The 24791-nt window shown below is 44.2% G+C and overlaps 1 protein-coding gene across 2 annotated transcripts in view; it reads right to left on the reverse strand.

Moving 5' to 3' along the window:
- Positions 1 to 24791, reverse strand: part of G2E3 (G2/M-phase specific E3 ubiquitin protein ligase) — a 195990-nt gene that overhangs the window by 140984 nt on the left and 30215 nt on the right. For both annotated transcript variants that reach the window (XM_029599007.1, XM_029599006.1), the window contains 2 exons: positions 14911 to 15002; positions 7100 to 7197 (listed from right to left, as the gene is read on the reverse strand). In XM_029599007.1, the coding sequence (XP_029454867.1) occupies positions 7100 to 7197; positions 14911 to 14947 (135 nt within the window). In that variant the 5' untranslated portion in view covers positions 14948 to 15002. The remainder of the gene's footprint in view (positions 1 to 7099; positions 7198 to 14910; positions 15003 to 24791) is intronic.

Raw genomic sequence — 24791 nt, forward strand, 5'->3', positions numbered from 1 at the left:
AGCCACTGATGGTAGGGGGGGGGGGGTTGTTGTTCTAGCACTGAAAAGTGCTGTTGAGGGGATGCCAAACCAACAGGCAACAAAGGAAAGAAAAACCAAGGGTTTAGGAAAAGGTTTTCAAAGACAAATAGATGCATGTCCAGGCAGTAACACTGACAAAAAAAGACCAAGAGGCTCACGAGGCAGCATACATGTGGAAACTCCTATGCATGCTCAGTGAAGCAAAACCTCTGAGCTCAGAGAGAGGGGTCTGTTCAGAACTATGGGGTGATATCACCGACATATCATGGCTAATTCAGCCCTGCTTGTCAGAGAAAAACATTTCTGCCTCTGTGAATGAAGTATGTTAGAAAAACCAGCTGGGATTCCAGATTGCTTTAATTTCATGGGAAATATATATAGTTAACCAACCATGTTTTCCTACCAGACCTACCAACTGAGTGCTAATTCAAAGGGTACCACCCATAGAGAGGTTTCCATTAACCCGGACCAATGTAGTTTTACTTCGGGAGGTCCACTTGTACCATCTGCTTTATTGACTTAAGAACACTATTAACCCCTATATATAGGCTTCTCCCTAAACAGGGGTTACATATATAATCCCTTTTTGCTTTCTTCCTTTGGTTGTCTGCAAGTTACTTTTTTTTTTATTTCACTGTTCCTCTTTAATTTATTAGCCTTGGGTCTGCGACTGATAAGTGAACCACAGAATCAAGTTGTTGAGTGATTTCAGCATTCTGTGCGTGAGAACCACAATATGCCTGGGGTTTTTGGGATTGCAGTGTCTCTAGAAACACTAGGAGATAGCTTAATAAGTAGGGTAGGTGCCCAGAGAGCACAGGAACCCAGTTAGTAGGAGGGAGGTTGTCAGTATAGGGGTACATGCACAGATTGGGGCAAAACTTCTACAGCGCTTGACAGGGACTCTCCAAGTAAAGAGGAGGGTTACTGTGTGGGAATAAGCAGTGGCACTTGTGTTTTATTTAACGCCTGTCATACAGCACCCATCCACCCTGGCATGTCAATTATAGGGTTCATTTACAGCAATTAGAAAGTTTATGCTAATCTCCCCCATTAAAAGCTATATTTCATTATAAAGTGCTATTAATACCATACAACCAGATCCTGCATAATAATCCTTGTATTGAAATTATCCAAGTAAAACAAAGATATCCAGAATAATGTAAAAAACCCTCAAATACAAAAATTGTGTCAGAGAACTAGTACCTGGTCAATGATAATATATGCAGTTGATGAGAATTATTTGAGCGGAAAAAGGGACTTTGTGTCATCTAAACTGTACCATCACAAGTCAAAAAACCCTCAATTTTTAAATATTTAAGTGAAATGTGTTTACAAAATTTTAAAAAGATAATTCAAAGGTGAAATTTGTCCACAAAACAAAAATTATATGGCAACATACTATACTTTATATCTTGTCTTGGCACATATCTAATCATTCCAAAATGCCAAAAATATAATATATATTGTCTGATTGTACAAATATGCAATTTTGGATGAGGATCCTGTCTCTTTTCTGCAATGCACGATACTAGAGTTAGTGAAAGATGGATGAACACAAGGGTTTCTTACAGCGAAATAAGCTGCTTTTCTGACTCCAGAGTTTCCCAGAACACCCACTATCTACAGGGTTCCTAAATTCATTAAAACATTGAATCCCCTCCTGGCAGACCTATAGTTACTGCCATCAGGTTGGTTTTAGAGCCCTTATCTATTTTTGTAGATAAGTTTTTGCAACCGTTTATACCTCTAGCTAAATCTTTTATTAAAGCCACAAAACATAGAAACATAGTAACATAGAAATGACGGCAGAAGAAGACCAAACGGCCCATCCAGTCTGCCCAGTAAGCTTTGCACTTTTTTTTTCTCATACTTCTGTTAGAACCAAAAGGTTACTAAGAGCCAAGACTATTTCCCTTCTACCCCCACCATTAATGTAGAGAACAGTGTTGGAACTGCATCTAAATGAATATCTAGCTTAGTTAGGGGTAGTAACCGCTGCAATAAGCAAGCTACACCCATGCTTTTGTTTACTCAGACTATGTAATTCAGTCCTTGTTGGTTGTTGTCTGGATATAGATCCACTTTTCTTCATTCCCCCTGCCATTGAAGCAGAGATTTATGCTGGATATGCGTGAAGTATCGGTCTTTCTCCCCTGCCATTGAAGCAGAGAGCTATGCTGGATATGTATTAAAAGTGAAGTATCAGGCTTATTTGGTTTGGGGTAGTAACCGCTGTAACAAGCAAGCTACTCCCCACTTTTTTGTGAATGCAAATCCTTTTTTCCACTTTTCCTCTTGCCGTTGAAGCTTAGAGCATTGTTGGAGTTGCATTAACTGTGTGAATGTTTATTGAATAAGGGTATTATCTCCAGGCAGTAGCAGTCATTCCCGCGAGTCACCCACTCTTCATTCACGTCTTCTAGACTTTATGGATCCACAGTGTTTATCCCACGCCCCTTTGAAGTCCTTCACAGTTCTGGTCTTCACCACTTCCTCTGGAAGGGCATTCCAGGCATCCACCACCCTCTCTGTGAAGAAATACTTCCTGACATTGGTTCTGAGTCTTCCTCCCTGGAGTTTCAAATCGTGACCCCTGGTTCTGCTGATTTTTTTCTGACTGAAAAGGTTTGTCGTAGTCTTTGGATCATTAAAACCTTTCAAGTATCTGAAAGCCTGTATCATATCACCTCTGCTCCTCCTTTCCTCCAGGGTGTACATATTTAGATTCTTCAATCTCTCCTCATAAGTCATTCGATGAAAACCCTCCACCTTTCTGGTCGCCCTTCTCTGGACCGCCTCCATCTTGTCTCTGTCTCTTTGGAGATACGGTCTCCAGAACTGAACACAGTACTCCAGGTGAGGCCTCACCAAGGACCTGTACATATTGTGTCTATAACCCTAAGCATATCTGGATTTCAAAACGCTTTTTTGGACACCCTAGATATAAAATCTTTATACACAAGCATTCCACAGGACCAGGCTCTATTGATTATATAATGGGCTTTGGACTCAAACTCGTCTACATCTGATACAAACTGAATTTTTGTTGTCCTTGGCTGCACTGGCCCTTCGAGAAAATTTTGTGTTTGATTTTTTTTTTTTTACAAGCTATGGTACTGCCATGGGAGCCACCATGGCTCTGGATTTAGCAAATTTATCTATGGCCTTTTTTGAAGAAGAGTTTTTATATCCAGCTCAGAGGTTCCAACATATACCTGTGTGGGTCAGGTATATTGATGAGATTTTTTTCCTGTGACAAATCAGGTGAGTCTAGCCTTAGAGTTCCAAGATTGGATTAATACTTTGGACATCAATTTGCATTTTACCATGACATGACTGACAATCCATTTTTTTTTTTTTTTTTAAAGACATCATTTCCAAATTTGAAGATACTTTTCAAATCAGTGTATATAGAAAACCTATAGACAGAAATACATTGTTACCTTTTGATAGCTTTCATCCATTTCATTTGAAATCTAATTTACCTGTAGGTCAATTTCTTAGATTACGCTGTTTATGTTCTAATACAACTGATTTTTTTTCAACAAGCAGAAATAGTTTTAAAAAATTTCTGCAGCGTGGATATCCATTTCCACTATCAAACGAGCATATAAAAAGAGCAAAATATATTGAGAGGCAGTGGCTATTAGACAGTGATAATTGTGAATTGCCATCTCCTATAGTCTGTACACTTCATTTTTTCCTCTAAATCTACAGCCATCGTATCACTTATATACCGTTACTGGCCAATTTTGCAGAAACAAACATTATGTGTTTGCTGCAGCTTCATTAATATCTTACACTAGAGGTCGGAATTTACGTGATCTTTTGGTGCATTCTTTTATACCTCAAACACCCGTATGCAATCCATCGGACTTGTCAAGTGTTCAATGGGCGATCTGGCCTGTTGGACTGATGTGGGTACACAAACACAAAAAGGATGTTTACACTAATTGTTCTACTTCTAACGTTATTTATATCATCCTTTGCCCATTTGATAAACTTTTTATTAGAAAATGACTGATTGGAACATTGTACTTAATTACCTCATCAATTCAAAGATCTACAGTGGAGGGTCATCGAAAAGGTTCAAGTGAACCCGGGGGGGGGGGGGGGGGGGGGGGGGGGGGGGGGGGGGGAGATCCTAAATGGTTACTTAAAAAGAACAGAGGTAGATTTTGTTTGAACATGGGTCATCCTCATGGTTTAAATAATGCCACTGAATGGTATTCTTTGCTATAATATAAAAAATGTTCATTTGGAGGATTAATACATGAAAAGTGTGTTTTCAGCCTAATAAAACACAGTAGGTGTCTCTCAGGTCATCATTTCCGGTTCATGAATGTCTTTACAGTTGAGTGACAGCTCTGGTAATTTAAATAAACTAAGCAGGTGTCTTTCTGGTCATCATTTCTGGTCAAAAACACCATCGATTTCTAAGAAAGCTCACACCGATCAGTAAATGTCTGATGTTTATGGCTAATGTAAAACTTCTAGAAACATGATTTTAACACATTGATATATTGACTTTTGCAAATGCTTTTATATAAAAGGACTAATGCCTTCATAAAGAAGTCCATTGAAGAAGAGTTAGAGGAGCTTGAAACACGGTCCAGTGTTAGGGTTGAAGTTGATACTGGGCAAGATGACACCTTAAAAACATGGCATTTAATAAGATAAGCAGATAAGTTATTTGAATTTTTTATTAACACTGATCGTATCTATGTATGAATATTTTAATTGCAATGAAAAAATTACAAAAAAGGTTGTGCTGGTTATTAGGAATTAGACTGCATAGGTCAAAGCCGCCTATTATGATGGTCAATTAATTCATTGCCATCTGCTCTTATAACAGTAGCTCATTGGAGGAGAGGAGGAACACTGATGTAGTGAAAATATAAAAATGCAATCATTTTTTGGAAGACTTCTCTTTCATATCTGTTTGAATATAACTCCAATCAACGTAGGTGTTATTGTTACAGCAAAATGTTTGGTTTATGACAGCAAGCACCATTAAGAGTTTGAAGAGAGCTCTGTATGTATGAACTGCCTGAGTTTTTTGGCGATTACTATCCTGCAACAAGTAATGCCTTGACGCAGCCCGCATGAGTCAACATGGCTTTACCCAAGGCAAGTCATGCCTCACAAATCTGCTTCACTTTTTTGAGGGAGTTAATAAACATGTGGATAAAGGTGAACCGGTAGATGTAGTGTACTTGGATTTTCAGAAGGCATTTGGCAAAGTTCCTCATGAGAGGCTTCTAGGAAAAGTTAAAAAAGTCATGGGATAGGTGGCAATGTCCTTTCGTGGATTACAAACTGTCTAAAAGACAGGAAACAGAGAGTAGGATTAAATGGACAATTTTCTCAGTGGAAGGGAGTGGGCAGTGGAGTGCCTCAGGGATCTGTATTGGGACCCGTACTTTTCAATATATTTATAAATGATCTGGAAAGAAATACGATGAATGAGGTAATCAAATTTCAGATACAAAATTGTTCAGAGTAGTTAATCACAAGCAGATTGTGATAAATTGCAGGAAGACCTGGTGAGACTGGAAAATTGGGCATCGAAATGGCAGATGAAATTTAATGTGGATAAGTGCAAGGTGATGCATATAGGGAAAAATAATCCTTGCTATAGTTACACAATGTTAGGTTCCATATTAGGTGCTACCACCCAAGAAAGAGATCTAGGTGTCATAGTGGATAACACATTGAAATCGTCGGTTCAGTGTGCTGCGGCAGCCAAAAAAGCAAACAGAATGTTGGGAATTATTAGAAAGGGAATGGTGAATAAAACGGAAAATGTCATAATGCCTCTGTATCGCTCCATGGTGAGACCTCACCTTGAAGACTGTGTACAATTCTGGTCGCCGCATCTCAAAAAAGATATAATTGCGATGGAGAAGGTACAGAGAAGGGCAACCAAAACGATACGGGGAATGGAACAGCTCCCCTATGATGAAAGACTAAAGAGGTTAGGACTTTTCAGCTTGGAGAAGAGACGGCTGAGGGGAGATATGATAGAGGTGATTAAAATCATGAGAGGTCTAGAACGGGTAGATGTGAATCGGTTATTTGCTCTTTCAAATAGAAAGTTTCATGGAGTGCCCCCTAGTCTAATTGGAGAAAGTTCTTTTTCACTCAACGCACAATTAAACTCTGGAATTTGTTGCCAGAGAATGTGGTTAGTGCAGTTAGTATAGCTATGTTTAAAAAAGGATTGGATAAGTTCTTGGAGAAGTCCATTACCTTTTATTAATTAAGTTGACAGAAATTAGCCACTGCTATTACTAGCAACAGTAACATGGAATAGACTTAGTTTTTGGGTACTTGCCAGGTTCTTATGGCCTGGATTGACCACTGTTGGAAACGGGATGCTGGGCTTGATGGACCCTTGGTCTGACCCAGTATGGCATGTTCTTATGTTCAAAATGCTGACAGTGTCAGACTTTGGGATCTTGGACGTTGACTGGAGTTATATTCAAAGAGATATGAAAGAAATTTTCCAAAAGATAAGTGTGATTGAGGGGTTTTTTTTGAGTTGTGATGGTGCAGTTTGTGACCATCTCAAAGGCGATTATAGCTTTTGGATTTGGCATCTGAAGTCTTTTTCCCTCTCAAATAAAAATTCAAGTGCGTGTTTTATCATCATTGACCAGATACTATTTCTCTGTAACAAAGCTATCTTACAACCTCTACATAGCTTAAGCTTCAACCAACCACAGACAGGTGCAGTCAAGAGCCAGACCTGAACCGTGGCATTAATTGCCTATTTATTGCCCTCCCCTCTAGCAAAGTAAATAAACACTTGATGCTGGAATCCATGCTTAGCCATAGTTAGAACGACCAGCTCTGTCATGTGACAGCTGTTTAAACATTTGTAGTATCAGCATTATATACTGCATGGTTGCACAAAAATTTAAATAAAGCAGTGACTTTTTTTTAAAAAAGGGATCCACCTCTTACAAAGCTGTTTGTGCAACATCCATTTTCCATTGTAGTAAAAATCCCTCAGTTTTGTTTTTTTTGTAAACGCATCTTGATTAAAATATGATCAGTAAGAAAAACTTACTAAGCAGTAATAATGAAGTGTGAGATTGTGCTCTTTATAGGTTTTCTTTTCTCCATATTTTTCAGGACAGTCATCTCTTCGTTGACAAAACACACAGGCTGTAAACAGATTTTAGAAATGATTTTCATAAATAGCAATATTTATATATCAACTTCAATTGCACAAAATTTTCCAGGTCAAGAAAACTAGCTTATATAAGAAAGGAAGAGCCATTACTGCAGGCTGTTCCTGCCATTGCTCTACTAGGGAGAGGGCAGGAGAAAAGAGCTCCAACATGTCTGTGAGGTTGCCTGCTGAAAACTCGGTAAAGAGAATTTGAGCCATGCAGACTCTGTGATACCTGAGGGAAATATGTAGCCACCATGAAAGTTCCCTGTTTAACTACTGGAGGAAAAAAGGGAGGAAAAAAAAACAAGTCTAGCATGCTTAATTTTTTTTTTTTTGGCATGAAACAGAAGTACAATGGAGCACTAACCAAGCCCCGCTTCGTGTGTGCTGCCTTCCCCCTAGGGCCAAGGGTTGATCTGAGGAACCTAAAAGAAAATTGGTTCTTACCTGATAATTTTCGTTCCTGTAGTACCACGGATCAGTCCAGACCATGGGCAGGTGGAGACAGAGAAAAACTTGAAAGGCACCCATAGTTAAGCTGGTGTACCTCCTGCATCCCTTCAGTATATAGAGTAGGGATGTGAATAGTTTATCTGACAATTGAAAATATCGTCTGATATTTTCAATATCGTCAGATATCGGGGTGTCCCTGATAGCGATAGGAAACCCCACGATTAATTTAGTGGGTTTTCTTATCGTTATGGGGGGGCGGGAAGAAAGGATACAACCTAAAAACACAACTTGACCCTTTAAAATGAGTTTGTTAGTATCCCCCCACCCTCCGGACCCCCCCCCCCAAAATGTTTAAATACCTGGTGGTCCAGCGGGGGTCCCGGGAACATTCTCCCGCACTCGGGCTGTCGGCTGCCACTAATCAAAATGGCACCGATGGCCCTTTCCTCTTACCATGTGACAGGGGCCATCGGTGCCATTGGTCGGCCCCTGTCACATGGTAGGTGCACTGGATGGCCCGTGCCATTTTTAAAGATAGTGCCGGCCGTCCATTGATCCTACCATGTGACAGGGACCGGCCAATGGCACGGATACCCTGTCACATGCTAAGGGCAAAGGGCCATCGGCGCCATTTTGTTTACTGGCAGCCAACGGCCCGAGCGTGAGAGAATGCTCCCGGGACCCCCGCTGGACCACCAGGTATTTAACAATTTTTGGGGAGGGGTCTGGAGGGTGGGGGGATACTAACAAATTCATTTTAAAGAGTTGGCTGTATTTTTTGGTTATCGGCTCGGGCGCAGCCGATAAAAAAAACCCGGACTGCAAGATAAAAATTTCACGATGTGAATCGGAACCAGAATCGGAACAGATACCGGCTCCGATTCCCATCTCTAATATAGAGTATCAAAGCAGAATAAAACTAGCAATGAATCAAGCAGGAACTTTAACATATAAACATTAACCATAGCTTTCTTAGTATGCTGCAATAATATAACCTGAACATGCACGTGCGGACTTTACAGATCCCCCCTGTTACCCACTCCTAATCTTTGGGCAGGCGTCTGGACTGATCCGTGGTACTACAGGAACGAAAATTATCAGGTAAGAACCATTTTTTCCCTGTACATACCCGGATCAGTCCAGACCATGGGATGTACCAAAGCTTCCCTAAACCGGGTGGGACCTTGCGAGTCCCGCGCACAGTACACCACTGCCAAAATCTCCGTGTGCCTGAGCAGTAATGGCGAGCAAGTGTGGAGTGTCTTCCAAGCAGCAGCTCTGCAAATCTCCTGAGGTGATATCAACTGGCATTCGGCCCACGAAGCTGCTTGAGAGCGAATAGAATGGGTCTTCAGACCCTCAGGAACAGATCTTCCTTTACAAATATATGCAGACGAAATGGTTTCTCTCAACCATCACGCAATTGTAGTCTTAGATGCCTTGTGACTCTTCCTGGGACCGCTCCATAGGACAAACAAATGATCTAAGAGTCTGAAAGAATTTGTAACTTCCAGGTAACGCAACAAGGAATGCAGAAAATCAAGCCAACGCAGATCTTGTGCGTGTTGTACATCATTTGACAAATTAGGAAAGGCCGGAAGCTCAAATGACTGGCTTAAATGAAAAGATGAGACCACTTTGGGCAAAAAGGATGGAACCGTTCGAAGATAAACCCCCAAGTCAGACATCCTCAAAAAAAGGTTCCCTACAGGAGAGCACCTGCAACTCAGATATCCGGCGAGCCAAGCATATAGCTACCAAAAACACAGTTTTCAAGGTGAGATCCTTCAACGTTACTGTTTTAAGCAGTTCAAATGGCGGATCACACAACACTCGAAGAACCAAATTAAGACTCCATGACGGACATACCGGACGGACAGGGGGCTTCAAATGCCTCACTCCTGAGGAAACGCACCACATCTGGATGCGATGCCACTGAGCTAACAGAGTGCCTAGGGCTGCCACCTGTACCCAGAGTTAAATGACAAGCCCTTGGCTAATCCATTTTGCAAAAAGCTTAACATCTGAGCAATCGTAGCGTGTCTGGGAAAAATCTCTCTCAACACCACGTCTCAAAAACTCTCCATACCCTAATGTATGAGAGGGAAGTAGATGTTTTCCTGGCTTGTAGCAATGTAGTGATGACCTCTTCATAATAGCCCTTCTTCCTCAATCTCCTCCTTTCAAAAGCCAAGCCGCTAGACAGAAGCGAGCTGCCTGGTCGAAATATATAGGCCCTTGATAGAGAAGTTGTGGAAGATGCCAGAGTCGTAGCGGGCCATCCATGGTCAGATTGACGAGATCCGCAACCCACGGACAACAGGGCCACTCGGGAGCCACTAGGATTATTCTCCCTGGGTGGACCTCTATCCTGCAAAGCACCTTGCCCACCAGAGGCCAAGGAGGAAACATGTACAGGAGAACTGAGGTTGGCCAGGGAAGAACTAGCGCATCAACCCCTTCTGCGCAGTGATCCCTCCTGCAATTGAAGAAGCAAGGGGCTTTGGCATTGTTCTGCATTGACATCAAGTCCAAATGGGGAGACACCCCCCCCCCCACCCATCTGTGAGAAATGAGATCCATTGCCCCATCTGAGAGTTCCCACTCTCCAGGATCTATGCACCTTCGACTGAGGAAGTCCGCTTATATGTTATCCTTCCCGGCAATGTGAGATGCCGCTAGCATTGCTAGATTCCTCTCCGCCCAAGCCATAAGCAGCTCCGCTTTGTTGGCTACTGCTTGACTTCTGGTTCCTCCTTGATGGTTGATATAGGCTACTGTCGTTGCATTGTTGGAAAGGACGCGAACCACCTGATGGCATAAGTGGGGAAGAAAGTGCTGCAAGGCCAAGCAAACCGCTCTGGTTTCCAGGCGATTGATCAACCATCTGGACTCCTCTGGAGGGTCTTGGTCTGTCATCTGGTAACTTGTGAACTTTGTTCTCCCCCAGGGACTTTATCAACTGCTTCAAATCCTCTCCGAATGAAAAACCACATTTAAATGGAATAGCACAAAGCTGAGCCGTGGCTGAAACATCCACTGACCAGTTGCAAAGCCACAAAAGCAGTCTTGCAGACACTGCTGACGACATGGTGCGAGGGGAAGTACGGAGCAGGTCATACAGCGCATCTGCCCCATATGCCACTGCAGCTTCCAAATGCTGCGCCTGCTCCAATTCATCAGGAGGAAGATCTTCTCTGGACGTCAGCAATTGCTGTACCCAGTGTAGGCTCGCACGCAGCATATAGCTGCTACACACCGCCACCCGGATACCCAGGGCCAACACCTCAAAGATGCATTTAAGCAGTACTTCCAGCTTGCAGTCCTGAAGGTCCTTGAGAGCCACTGAGCCTGCGACTGGAATAGTAGTCCGCTTGACAACAGCTGAAACGTCAACCAGGAACTCATCCACTAGCAGGTAAAGCTTATCCATAGCTCGACCAACTCGCAAACCAGCATCCGTAGCATCCCACTCCCTGGTCATCAGCTGCTGAAACATGTTATGGATGGGAAAAACCCGGGTTGGCGTTTGTAATCCTGCCAGGACTGGCTCCACAGAGTCCTGCGGCGGAGCATGCGGGGGGAGCTCCACCCCGAGCTCAGAAAGAACTGCCGGAATGAGAGGTTATAATTCCTCTCTCTGGAACAGCCGAACCACTTGAGGGTCATCACCATCCAAGGGGGTTTGTTTCCCCTGCAACTGCAGCCGCACTGCCCGGCACCGGAGCGGCTGAGCCTCCTGAAGCCACAGAGTCTTTTAACTTCGTGACCCGTAGAGACACGGGCACATCCGTGCACTTGGCTACCTTGGGGGGCGGTCCCTGCACAAGTCTCAAAGGCAAAGCACCACCTTGTGGAGACCTGGAAGCCAAAAATGCTTTATGCGTAAGGAGGACAAAATCTAAAGAAAAAGAATCAGAATCAACATCCTGTCCCCCTGGGAAAACAGGATCCTCCTGCAAAAAATCCTGATCTAAAGTAACTTCAGGACCAGCAGGGAGCTTCCCCCAACAGTGCTGGCGGAAGCTCCCCCTCCCCCATAGGCTTTGCCTGTGCTGCAGAAAATGTGCTTAAGATGGCCGCCGTCTCTGCACTGAGGGAGAAAGGATCAGCCTGAAGCTCCCTCGGAGCAGATCTTTGAAGCTCCTCAAGGCTTGGTTACTGCTGCAGACCCTGAAAAAGAACTGCCTTCCCTTCCAGGGAGGCAGCGGGAGCAAACACCAGCCCTAGAAAGCCACGTGGCTGGCTCTCCACATGCCACATACACAGATGGCCATGGCATCGTGGGGGGAAACAACAGCCCAAAAAACGCAGCGAAATTAGTCAAAAATGCAGTGATGCCGATGGGGAGGAGTCCTGGATTGCAGCAGACCAAAAAAGAAAAAAAAAAAAAAAGATTTACACAAAGCTCAGGAACAGCATGAGGTAAGAGAGGGACTGGACCACCAGTAATCTCTTACCCTGCTCCTTATCTGTCTGGAGCCCCGCGGGGTTACCAACCCCAGCTCCAATAACCTGCTACCAGAGAGGATGACCCGCAGGATCTAACAACCCCCTGAGAGGATAGGAACTCTGCAGAAGAACCTTTTTCTGTCTTCTTTTTTATTTATTTATTTAAACTTGCTCGATTCATAACTTATAGCTAGTTCACTCTTAGTTACTTTTAAGGGATAGCCTAAACCCCAGAAACAGAGCAAGACTGCAGGGTTTGCACGACCTCCATCTGCTGGAGACAGAGAAATACTGAAGGGATACAGGAGGTACACCAGCTTAACTATTGCTGCCTTTCAAGTTTTTCTCCATCTCCACCTGCTGGAAGAGAGGCATAACCCATGGTCTGGACTGATCAGGGTAGGTATAAGGAACCAGGTTTGCTTTTGGAGGTGTGCTGGCCATCCATGGATTGCACCTGCTTGCCTGGCATTTGCCTACTCACAAGTCAGGCAAAATGCACCGGCTGACATGACTTACCCATGGTTCCATGCCCTTTTTCACAGTCATATAGGAAACAAGCATGAGGGAGGTAGAGGGGAAGGTAATCATTTCAAACCCCTTGACCAAGTCCAAATCCCACCACAGGAGACCAGAAGGCGGTCCAGGGAATAGGCTGTGCTGCAAGCTTTTTTTTTTTTTAAACTTTATTGCCTACTTGTTCTCCAAGAATAAAGGGAAAGAGCGCTGTGGGTAGATACTGCTGCCAAACCCACCAAGATAACAAGGTCACCAGGGTCCACCCGGTGACTTTGGGTGGACCCAAGGGGGAAGGAAGACAGTTTCAACAAGACTGTTGCCAGAACACCCTCAGACTCTACTATAAACTTTCTGGGAGCAGCTACTCACAGCTACTGCACCAGCTCATATATCTGCACTATCTGCTGGAGACAGCAGCCCTTTAAGGGGAATAAAGTCCATAACTCACTTGTTTGGACAAGGAATGTGCTACTTTAATATCATTTTTGGTAGCATAGTTGTGAAACACTGACACTCCCCCCACCCCCAATATGGTAAATTAATCTAAACACAACTCAAATTTCTCATATTAAAATATGAGAAATATATTAAGCCACAAGGCAATGTGTTTAAAAAAATGATATAAAATGTTCATCAAGAGAACAAAGCCCGTCTACAAATATCACTTCAATAGATCAAATGATCAATGTCTTTTGCTAGATATCATACTCAGAAATGCAGGCAAACAGTAGTTCATTAAGTAATCACAACCAGTTCACCCAAAGCAAGGAAACTGAAGATAAATGAAATATATAAAGAACCTCTAATGCGACTGTTTTGACCAAAACTTGGCTCATTTCAAAGAAAAGGGGGGGGGGGGGGGGAGAAATTGTGGGAGGTAGAGTGTTTTTTTTTGTTTAGTTATCTGAGACAATCTTGTCTTTCCTCCTCACACTGTCACTATAAAGCTTGTTTTCAACTCTCTTAAAGGGTCGAATTAGTCTTCATTGGTGGGGTCCAGTCTATTGGACCGTCTCCTGGTTGAGTTAGAGATGAGGAGGGTATGGGGGTCATTGTCTCCAGCTGACTTGGGTCCTGTTTTTATGTGGAGGGGGGGGGAGGATTCTGATAGCCAGATGAGTCTGGATCCCTTCTCTCCCCTCTTCAGCATTTACTTCCAGTCTGAAGAGGAAGGAGCTGCAAGCTGGGACGCGTCCCATCAGTTGGGATAAAGCATCTTCACAGAGGATGTTTCCTCCTTGAAAGGACGGACACTTGCTTGAAAAAGAGGGATCTCTAAGGACAGAGGGGCAAGGCAATCCAGGAGATTCCAAAAATCCACAGTGAGATTCAAAGGGTTCATGCTCTGGTTCAATAGAGAGGGGGATTGATGTCCCAGCTTTTCATCCCCTCCTTCCATCTCCCAGGTCCACCTCTGCCTCTCACCCCATGCAGCTTAACCACTCATTTCCCCCAAAGTTCCCCCTTCTCCCACCCCCAAGGTTCCCTCTCTTTCTCTCCTTCCTGGATGATCTTCTACCTTCCTTCCTCACACAGGCCCATCCTCTCCTTCAGCCGACAGGAGGTGAGCAGTACTTCATAGCACACCTCCTACCACTGCATTTGATTTGCAGAACACAGTGATGCCATGCAGTTCAGAATGCCACTGGGGCCCAGGCGGTGAAAGACACATGGCATTACGTGTTGCCGCCATTCTTCTTCAGCTGTATTACTGCACATGAGAAGGAGGAGAGAACTGGCAAAGGAGGGGGGCACATCATGTGACTAACCCGATGAGGTTTCTCACACTACCAAAAGGATTCCATTGGGAAATTTAACAAGGACCCGATTTTGCTGCCTTTACAGGATTCCTTCTTAGACCACAAAGTAGTGCAATTGGTTGATAACTAGCTACTAGCATAAGGTCTTTACCAGGTACTGAAATAGCAATAACGTTCGCCATACACCATGGTCATATGATTGTACATTTAAACAGAACTCACATTTCTTTACCCTTGAGCGACTTCTCTGGAGGCAATACATAGCCATGTCAAGTTTATTTAAATTTATAAATCTAGCAAAAATTCAATCAATTCCAGAAGTTAAAGGCCAATTGCCTGAAAAGTAATGTTAGGAGAATTCTACATTACTGTAAGTTCCTGATAAATGGGTAAACTTTTCTCATCTGGTTAATCTACCTCTGTACTACATCAATGTAATATATGCCTGTGGCTTAGCAGTCAGCTCTTTATGTTAAAGTGCTGCTTTAATCATTTTCACAAAAAGCTTTATATACTCACCTGGGCTTTGGATTGGAGATGAGTTGCTTTCATTCATAGTAATATTTCTAGATGTTTGTTACAGATATTAGGGAAGAAAAGTGATTTCAAGTCTAAAAAAAAAGAAAGATAAATACTGTTCACTAGTTCCAATTACAAAAACAAAAGGATGTCTGCACTGTATGTCAATCTAAAAGGTATATTGCACAGTTAAGTTTAACTTATGGCTTTACTTGATAACCAACTTTTGTATATGATAAAACTTATAAAGAAGAAAAAAAACCTAACAAAGCAAACACAAACTTTGTAGAGAAACAATAAGGACAAGTATCAAAATAGTTCCAGGGTAACTGATTAAAAAAGACAAGACATAGGGTAGGATTAATTGGTCAGTTTGACAAAAGGAGAAAGGCCATTAAGTAACTATAACAGGGATTTGTACTGTTTAATATTCATAAAATATGTAAAAGGAAACAAGTGAGGTGATCAAATCTGCAGCTAACAATTAATCAAAGCTGTTAAAACAGTAGCAGATTGCGAGGAACCACAAAAGGACCTTGTGAGACTAGAAGACTGAGCAACTGAATGTAAGATGAAATTTAATGTGGAAAAAGTGCAAAGTGATGCACATAGGGAAAGATAATACCAACTACTGGTACACAATGCTGGTTTCTGTATTTGGAGTTACCACCCAGGAAAAAGAACCTTTGAGTCCTTATGGACAATACCGCATTTTCGCATATATAACCCACAGGTTATATATGAATTTACATTCCGAATCAGTGGTGTGCAGGTTGTACATGTACTTACATGCACAGGCATTGAATTGGGAGATGTGAAATTGGTAATCTTGTAGTAGTTGTATTTTTCAGGATCTGGTGCATGTGAAAGAATAGAAGAAAACCAAATGAAGGCATGACAACTACTGGAAAAGTTGCACCTAAAGAATTATGAAATGTTACAACAAAACAGTTTAATAAATTGTATATCATTTTATTAAACAAAATAGCACATTGTCATTATTTTCAAAGTCACTTTTGGCATCCCAACAAGACTAATACCCAAATGGATTCACATTGTGATTTGACTAATTCTTTTGTAACATTTTTTGGCATCATCTTCCTCTTCATCAGCAGATGGAAAGCCTTCAAAGTCAGCGTCGGCAAAATGTTCTGCAGCGAATGCCTCAGCTTCGGATACGGTCTCAACTTGTGCAGGGTGTACACGGGGGTGGGGTGTACACAAACACATACATAGACCCCCATTTTTTCCATGTTATACATGGGTGCAGGTTATCTTTGGGTGCAAGGTATATATGCAAAAATATGGCAGCGCTAAAAAAAAGGTATGAATATTAGGAATGATCTAAAAAGGAAAGGAAAATAAAACAGAAAATCATATTGCCTCCATATCAAGCCATGGTGCACCTTGAGTATTATTTGCAGCTCTGTCACCTAAAAAAAAACCAAAAACAAACAAACAAAAAAAACCCCAGACATAGTGGAACTAGAAAAGGAATAAAGGTCAACAAAAAAAAAAAAAAGACAGGATGGAACAGATCTCCTATGATGAGAGGCTACATGGGTTGAGGCTCTTCAGCTTGGAAGAAAACCAGTTGAGAAGGGACATGATAGAAGTGGAATGGGTAAATCGTTATTTACCCTTTCAAAAAGTTTAACACAAGGGGACACTTGATGAAACTAACAACTAGCACATTTAAAACAAGTCAACGTGCAATCATGTTGTTCAATCAAGCTGTGTAATCTGTTGCCAGAGGACTTAGTCAAGGCGACAAGCATAGTAGGGTTTAAAAGAGGTTTGCATACGTTCCTAGAGGAAAAAGTCTAAGACACATCATCAGCCTGTTAGACTGAAGAAAGCTACTGCAATACCTGAGAGCAACAGGAAATAGATCTACTTTGTGGGATCTGTCAGGTACTCTCAACTCATCTGGCTACTGTCAGCAGTTAGTGACAAACCTTTATTAAGACAGTATTTCCCTGAAAATAGGACTGTGTCATATTAATTTTTGCTCCAAAAGACACATTAGGGCTTATTTTCAGGGGGTGACTTTTTTGTGTACAACAATCTTCCCTTCTCCCAGCCCCACGGGCCAATGGGAAGCCTCATTTCTTCCTGCCCCCACTGCCCAATCTGACGCCTCCTCCCTTCTACCTGCCAGTGGGAGTAGGAAGAAGGGAGGAAGCCTTTGATGGGCCGGTGAGGCAGGCATCGCATAGCCCTGGGGTGGGGTGGGAGGAATGGCAGTGTTGAACCCCAACAAAGCAAGGCCGCCACGGGAGCTCATTCCCGTGGCAGCAAAAAAGAAGGCCCGCCGGAGTAAAGCCGCAACAGAACTGGAGCCCATCCCCACAGCAAAGGAAGAAGAGGTTTGGCGGTGAGAGCTGGTGTGTGTGGGCATGAATGGGTGCCTGGATGAGAGCTGGTGTGTCCAAAGGCATCGCTTGCGTATTTACAAATAATTTATATCATCATTTAGTATTAGTCAATATTTTATTTATTTATTTATGTATTTATTTATTTATAAACTCTTCTATACCATCGTTAAGTTGGAGAACCATCACAACGGTTTACATATAGGCACGATAACAACTATGAGTGGTATAGATTACAACCTGAAAATGTGCCATCATAGTTCGGTAACAATAAAGTTCAATAAGCTGAGGGGCAGATTTTAAATACTTGTGCAGGCGCGAACAAAAGTACGCTGGATTTTAGAAGATACGCGCGTAGCCGCGCGTATCTTCTAAAATCCAGGGTCGGCGCGTGCAAGGGGGTGCACATTTGTGCAACCTGCGCGCGCCGAGCCCAGCGCGGCCTGCCTGTTCCCTCCGAGGCCGCTCCGATTTCGGAGCGGCCTCGGAGGGAGGGAACCTAACCCACCCCCCAGCCCTATCTAAACCCCCCCACCTTTGTTGGCAAAGTTACGCCTGCTGAAAGCAGGCGTAACTTTGCGCGCGTCGGCCGGCAGCCCCGCTCCGTCCTCCGGTCCCGGGGGCTGGTCCGGAGGTCTCGACCACGCCCCGAGCCGGTGCCGTGCCCCCGGGCCCGCCCCCAAAACACCGCAGCACGCCCCCGAAACGCTGCATTGTTTCGGGAACGCCCCAGACACGCCCCCTCCCTCCCCTTTTAGAAAGCCTCGGGACTTACGCGCATCAGCAGCCTATGCGAAATAGGTGCGCCTGCGCAAGGGCCCTGCGCGCGTAAATCCAGAAGGATTTACACACGCGGGCCTTTTAAAATCCACCCCTATATGTTTAAGTAAGCTAATCAGTTTGGTATGACAATTTCTCATCGGTACAAAATTAACATTACTGTGAGTTTGTTCAGTGGGTCCATCTTAATCAATTGTTTTTCTCCTTCACTATCAGGTCGATCCAGTAACATGCAGTTAAAGATTGCCCGTCTGTAACGTGCTGGGAGCGCACAATACAGACGAGTAAGGCCATCCAGCCATACAGTCTCCAGTTTCACGCGTCCTTAGCGCTTCCTAAAATAAACACCTAACCCTTTCCGCACCCAGCATGTAAATGAACGAAAAAGCTGTATAATGAAGGAATTAGCTATTCCCCTCCGATACTGTAACGGGCGCTGATATTATCTCCTTAGGAACGCGCTGTTTTGCCGCGGCCTTAACCTGTTAGTTTACCGCCTCCCCCTAGTAGGAGTTAGGACTGTGTAACAAATCCATCGACACCGCTTAAGATACTCAAACACAATAAAACAATAAGCCTGGCACCTTCCTTGATGTAGTACGTTCCGGATGCCCCCCCCCCACCCCCCCAGCGCGCCCGCCACTACCCCTTTCATCAGCTGCATCCACCCATTATGCCCCTCACGGGCATGTCCCGCTTCACAGAGCGCTCCCACTCAAATCCGTTCATGGGTATATACCCTTTCGCCCCCCTCACAGCGCCATGCTACCACTGCGACCCGGAGGAGGTGAGGCACAGCGGCGAAGACAGACGGGAGAGGAGAAAAAGCAGAGCCGAGCAAAGCAAAAGCGTGCAGCAAGCCGGCGAAATAGACCTGCGAGCAGAGGCAATAGCAGCGGTTCGGTAAGCCTGGCACCCTCCTTGATGTAGTACGTCCCGGATGCCCCCCCCCCCCCCAGCGCGCCCGCCACTACCCCTTTCATCAGCTGCATCAACTGCGACCCGGCAGTCCCGTGAGGCCTACAAAAAAAAAAAATCCCCGGCTCCCGCGCCCCCGCACTGGCCCGCCGACTCTACCCCCCCCTCTCCTCCCGATCGGGCAGATAGGTGGCGGCGACGAAAACCAAAGCAATTTTTTTTTTTTCAAAAAGCGACATCACACATTGCATAAAATAATTTCTCCAGCCTTAAAGCGACTTACTTTTGGGATCTGTCAAGATCCCAAAAGTAAGTCGCAAAAGTAACTTACTTTTCTGAAGCCATCAGGAACATGATCTTAGCTCCTCCGGACGAAGACGAAGACGGCCGCCTGCACGGGGAAAGCGTGCAATTGGCCGCTGAAGACGTGACCTCACGTCTTCAGCGGCCAATTGCACGCTTTCCCCCGTGCAGGCGGCCATCTTCGTCTTGAGCTACGATCGTGATGGCTTCAGAAAAGTAAGTTACTTTTGCGACTTACTTGACAGATCCCAAAAGTAAGTCGCTTTAAGGCTGGAGAAATTATTTTATGCAATGTGTGATGTTGCTTTTTGAAAAAAAAAAATTGCTTTGGTTTTCGTCGCCGCCGCCGCCTCCTTGCCCGATCGGGAGGAGGGGGGGGGGGGGGTAGAGTTGGCGGGCCAGTGCGGGGGCGCGGGAGCCGGGGATTTTTTTTTTTTTTGTAGGCCTCACGGGTAGTGGCGGGCGCGCTGGGGAGGGGGGGGCATCCGGGACGTACTACATCAAGGAGGGTGCCAGGCTTACCGAACCGCTGCTATTGCCTCTGCTCGCAGGTCTATTTCGCCGGCTTGCTGCACGCTTTCGCTTTGCTCGGCTCTGCTTTTTCTCCTCTCCCGTCTGTCTTCGCCGCTGTGCCTCACCTCCTCCCGGAGCAAGGCTGCTTTCGCGCCCTGCTCCGGGAGGAGAGACACAGCGACGAAGCAACAAAGACTTTTCGTGTTTTTTTACACTTCCTGGTTCCTGTCATTCCAAATGCCATTTGAAATGACATTTGAAATGACAGGTACCATCGCACCCTGGTTACTGTATAGGCGCTGTATTAAGCGCCTATACAGTAAAATGGGTTACGCGGCCATAACCCTTCCCTACCGCTTTAAAGCCGCGGCATGCATTTGCATGCAATTAGAGGAGAGTATCGGGGAATTAGTGAAGAGAACTGTGGGTGCGGGGAGGAAGGGTGTGCCTGACACTGCCGCACTGTTTCTACCGCGGCCTTACTGGATCGACCTGTTTGTCTTTATCGAAAGCTTGTTTATACAGCCAGGTTTTCAGGTTAGATTTAAAGATTTTCTGATTTCTCTGGAGCCTTAATTCGAGAGGCATGGTGTTCCATAGTACGGGGCCAGCCAGTGACAGTGCTCTTTCCCTAACTTGAGTGAGCCAGGCTAATTTGACTGAGGGGAAAGTTAGTAGAGCCTTATTCGCAGATCTTAGGTTTCTGTGAGGGATATGAACGCGCAGTGCCGTGTTCAGCCAGTCGGCTTTTTCCTCATGTATTAGCTTATGAATTATACATAGAACTTTGCATTGTATTCTTTGTTCGATTGGGAGCCAATGTAGTTCAGCAAGTGTTCCAGTTATGTGGTCCCTTCTTTTTTTGCCAGTTAAAATTCTTGCAGCGGAGTTTTGTAGTATTTGCAGCGGCCTAAGTGTAGATTGTGGTAACCCTAGTAATAGTGCATTACAATAGTCTGTGCTTGCAAATATCAGTGCCCGTAGGATTGTGCGAAAGTTGTTTAGTGTTAAGAGGGGTTTCAGTCTTCTAAGAGTCATTAGTTTACCGTATCCTTCTTTTATTTTCTGTGAGATGTGCTGTTTCATGCATAGCTCAGGGTCCACTATAACCCCAAGATTCCGTACTTTTCTTGCTAGTTCCACGTCTTGCATATTTTTTATTTTGATTGCAGTTTGTGTTGGGTGAGTGTTTTTTCGTTCGAGGTGTAAGAATTCAGTTTTGTCGATGTTTATTACTAATTCCATCTGATTTAGGAGCTGTTTGATTATTTCAAGGTACATGTTGGCTAGTTGCATTGTTTCCACGATGGAGTTTACTATGGGTAACAGTAGTTGAATATCATCTGCATATAAGTAATGTGTGTTTCCTAGTCCTGCTAGAAGGTGACAGATTGGCAGTAGGTAAATGTTGAAGAGTGTTGCGGACAGGGCTGATCCCTGTGGGACACCTGTTGTTAGTTTAATTTTGTCTGAAAGTGTATTTTTGATTTGTGCTTGGAAGTATCTGTTGTTTAGATATGATTCAAACCAGTTTAATGTTTTGCTAATGAGTCCAATTTCTTTCAGTCGAGTGATTAGTATTTTGTGATTTAGTATCAAAGGCTGCGGAGAGATCTAATAGAACCAGAATGTAATGTGTTCCTGTATCAAAGCCTCTAGGACAGTATCAGATAGGGCTAGTAGTAGAGTCTCTGTACTATAATGTTTGCGGAATCCATGTTGGGCTGGGTATAGTATGTTGTTATGTTCAAGATGGTTTGACAATTGATTTTGTACTGTTTTCTCAATGAGTTTGGCAATAAAACGTAGGTTGGAGACAGGTATATAGTTGTTCAGATTACGGGGGTCAAGGTTCTTTTTCTTAATTATTGGTTTGATTATAGCTCCTTTCAATGGATCCAGCATTACTCCTTCATTTTGTGATAAGTTGATGATGTTTGAAAGTGTTGGTGCAACAGTACTGGCAAGTTTTTTTAATTCTGTAATAGGTATGGTATCAATTATGTGGGTAGCAGGGTTCATTTGATTTATCATTTTTTCAACTTCGTTTTGTGATATCTCCTCAAATTCTGACCATTTACTGACGTCTCTAGTGGGCATCTTAATTTCTTGTTTTGTTGCATTGGGGATTTTTTTTTTTTTAGTTTCTCAATTTTATCACTATATATTATTTTATAATTCAATAGATCCTGTGTTGCAACCGATGTACTAAATGTGTCCCATCTGGCTGACGACCTTAACTGGGGCTTATTTTGGGGGTAGGGCTTATATTACGAGCATCCTGAAAAAAAATCATGCTAGGGCTTATTTTCAGGGAAATACAGTAGGAGGGAACTTCAGCCCTTGGATGTTCTAATGTAAAAATGCACAAAGTCTGTTCAGGTTACCAAAAAGTGTTCTATTGGAGGGTGAGCTTGTTGATAGTTGGAAACTAATGCACCCAAAAGAAAGCGTTTATTTTCTACTCAGTCTCTCCAGACATACACCATACAAGATACAAGGTAGCATATCTTGATATATTGATCTTTAGACATGACCAGTCAGTGAAAACCAGTATAGTTTGCAAAACGAATAAAACAATTTGTTACACTATGATAGCTTTCAGCCAGTTATTTTTTAAACCAATCTTCCCATAGGTCAGTTCCTGAGGTTAAGGAGACTATGTACTCATCGGGCAAATTATAAAATTCAAGCCAAGCACATGGTGGATAGGTTTTTACAACATAGGTATCGTGTGTTAAATCAGCATCTCATTGAGCCCTATATGCCAATAGAGAATATTTATTTTTGCAAAAATCAGTGGAGAGGGAAATCGAACCAGCAAACTTTGGTGATGTGAGACACACTATCTGCTGCCTCAGTTAGCCAAACCATCCGGAAACATTGGGCTAGTCTTCAGGAAATTCACCCTGTGTTCAAAGAGGGGCGGATTTTAAAAGGCCGGCGCGCCTATTTTGCATAGGCCGCCGGCACGCATAAAGCCCCAGGACGCACGTAAGTCCCGGGGCTTTCGAAAAGGGGCGGGAGGGGGCGTGTCCGGGGGCGTTTCGGGGGGCCCGGGGGCGTGGTGCCAGCCCGGGGGCGTGATCGAGGCCTCCGGACCAGCCCCCGGGACCGGAGAACGGAGCGGGGCTGCAGGCCGGCGCGCGCAAAGTTACGCCTGCTGAAAGCAGGCGTAACTTTGCCGACAATTGGAGCGGCCTCGGAGGGAACAGAGGCAGGCTGCACGGCTTGGCGTGCGCAGGCTGCCAATTTTGCACAGCCTTGCGCGCGCCGACCCCGGATTTTATAAGATACGCGCGTATCTTATAAAATCCAGCGTACTTTTGTTCGCGCCTGCTGCGCGAACAAAAGTACGCACTCGCCTATCGTTTGAAGATCTACCTCAGCGCCAATTAGGATTGCTTTTTCTAGAGGCTCAAATATCAAAGATTATGTGGTCCACCCAAGCTGTCATAACCCTCCTGCTGTAACAGACTGTCAAACCATGTTTAAAATGTGTTTTTTGGCCAGTAAAATCAGTGCAAACAACTATTAGAATTTCATTGGGTCAGGTAATTACACTGCCAAGTGAATTCAGTTGTCACATAACTTTTGTAGACTATGCAATATTCTGCCCATGTCATCTTGTATATGTGAGAACAACAAAACGTCAAATTCGCACCAGATTGACAGAACATAAAAGCTGTTTAAAACGGGTAAAATGGAGGAACCTTTGGTAGCCCATTTTAAAGAGATTAATCATACATTTGAAGACTTGTGTCTGTCGGTTCCCGCCGCCCTCTCTACCTCTTTGGCAACTCCCTCTTCGACCAAGAAGATTGGCTGCCACGGCATCCCCACACCGGCTAGACCCTACAACCCTCCATATTTCCTGGAGGCCTAGGGGGGGTGCACGTGGCGCGGCCCCGACTGAAGTGCCGGCGATGGCGCAAACCTCAGGAGCTTCCCCCTGAGATGAAGTCACCCGCGACGGATATATAAGGTCCTAGAAATTGCTAACACATGGAGTTAGCAAGGGTTCGAGTTACTCTACCTAAACTACTCTGCTTCCTCTGACATACCAGGGGTACCCGCTCCTCGGGGGCCTCACTCTCGCCTTTGTTTTTCAGGTGACAGTCTGGAACCGGTACTCGCGCAGAGGGTCCTCATTCCCAGACTTGCTCCGTATTCTCTTCTGCCTGCAAGTCATCACTGCCAACTACATCAGTGAGTTACCATCGCTCTCTCAGAGCTTTCCCTGGAACCAAGTACTTGCTCCTCGAGGGCCTATACATTCCAGCTCCTGGGCTTCCATGAGACATTGTGTGAGTGTTACCATCAGGTTCTGTCCATGAACTCTGCATACCTTGCCTACTCACTATATTTCAGTTTCTCTACAGCTCAGCCTCCAGGGATCACTATTCCAGTATCTGAGGGACTACAGCCCAGCCGGGCATTCTAGCTCACTACTGCCACCTCTGGTGGTTCAGTATACTGTCTAATAAAAGAACTGGTGTGTGTGTGTGTCTCCTAACTCTGAGCCTGACCAGTGGTCCCTCTCAGGATCTTCCCCTGGGTGGCATGGTCATCTGCTATTGGTACAAGGATCCACCCACAACTCTAATAACAAAGACATACGATGGACAGTACTAGAAACAGTTCCACCACAGTGGAAAGGGGGGGGGGGGGGGGGAGAACAGTGTGAAGCAGCTTAGACAGCAAGAACAAAAGGTGGATTTATAATTACAAATCAGTTATACCAAATGGTTTAAAGGAGGAGATAGAATGGGATCAATTCATGTGATTTTATTGTCCGTCAATCATAGCATGTTAGTAGCCACATGAGAGTCACATACATAAATTAGACTGTTTCAGCCTGACAGCACCTAAATGCAGAGGAAAGAAAATGGTTGCAGAGTCTGGTAAGCAGCTCCATCAAGAACTCTTGTTAGTTGTCCACAATGTATACCATTCTATCTGTAAGTGCCTTTATCAAATGTGAAACTAAAC

Source organism: Rhinatrema bivittatum, chromosome 4 (genome assembly GCF_901001135.1).
Source record: "Rhinatrema bivittatum chromosome 4, aRhiBiv1.1, whole genome shotgun sequence".
In the NCBI taxonomy this organism is placed as follows: Eukaryota; Metazoa; Chordata; class Amphibia; order Gymnophiona; family Rhinatrematidae; genus Rhinatrema; species Rhinatrema bivittatum.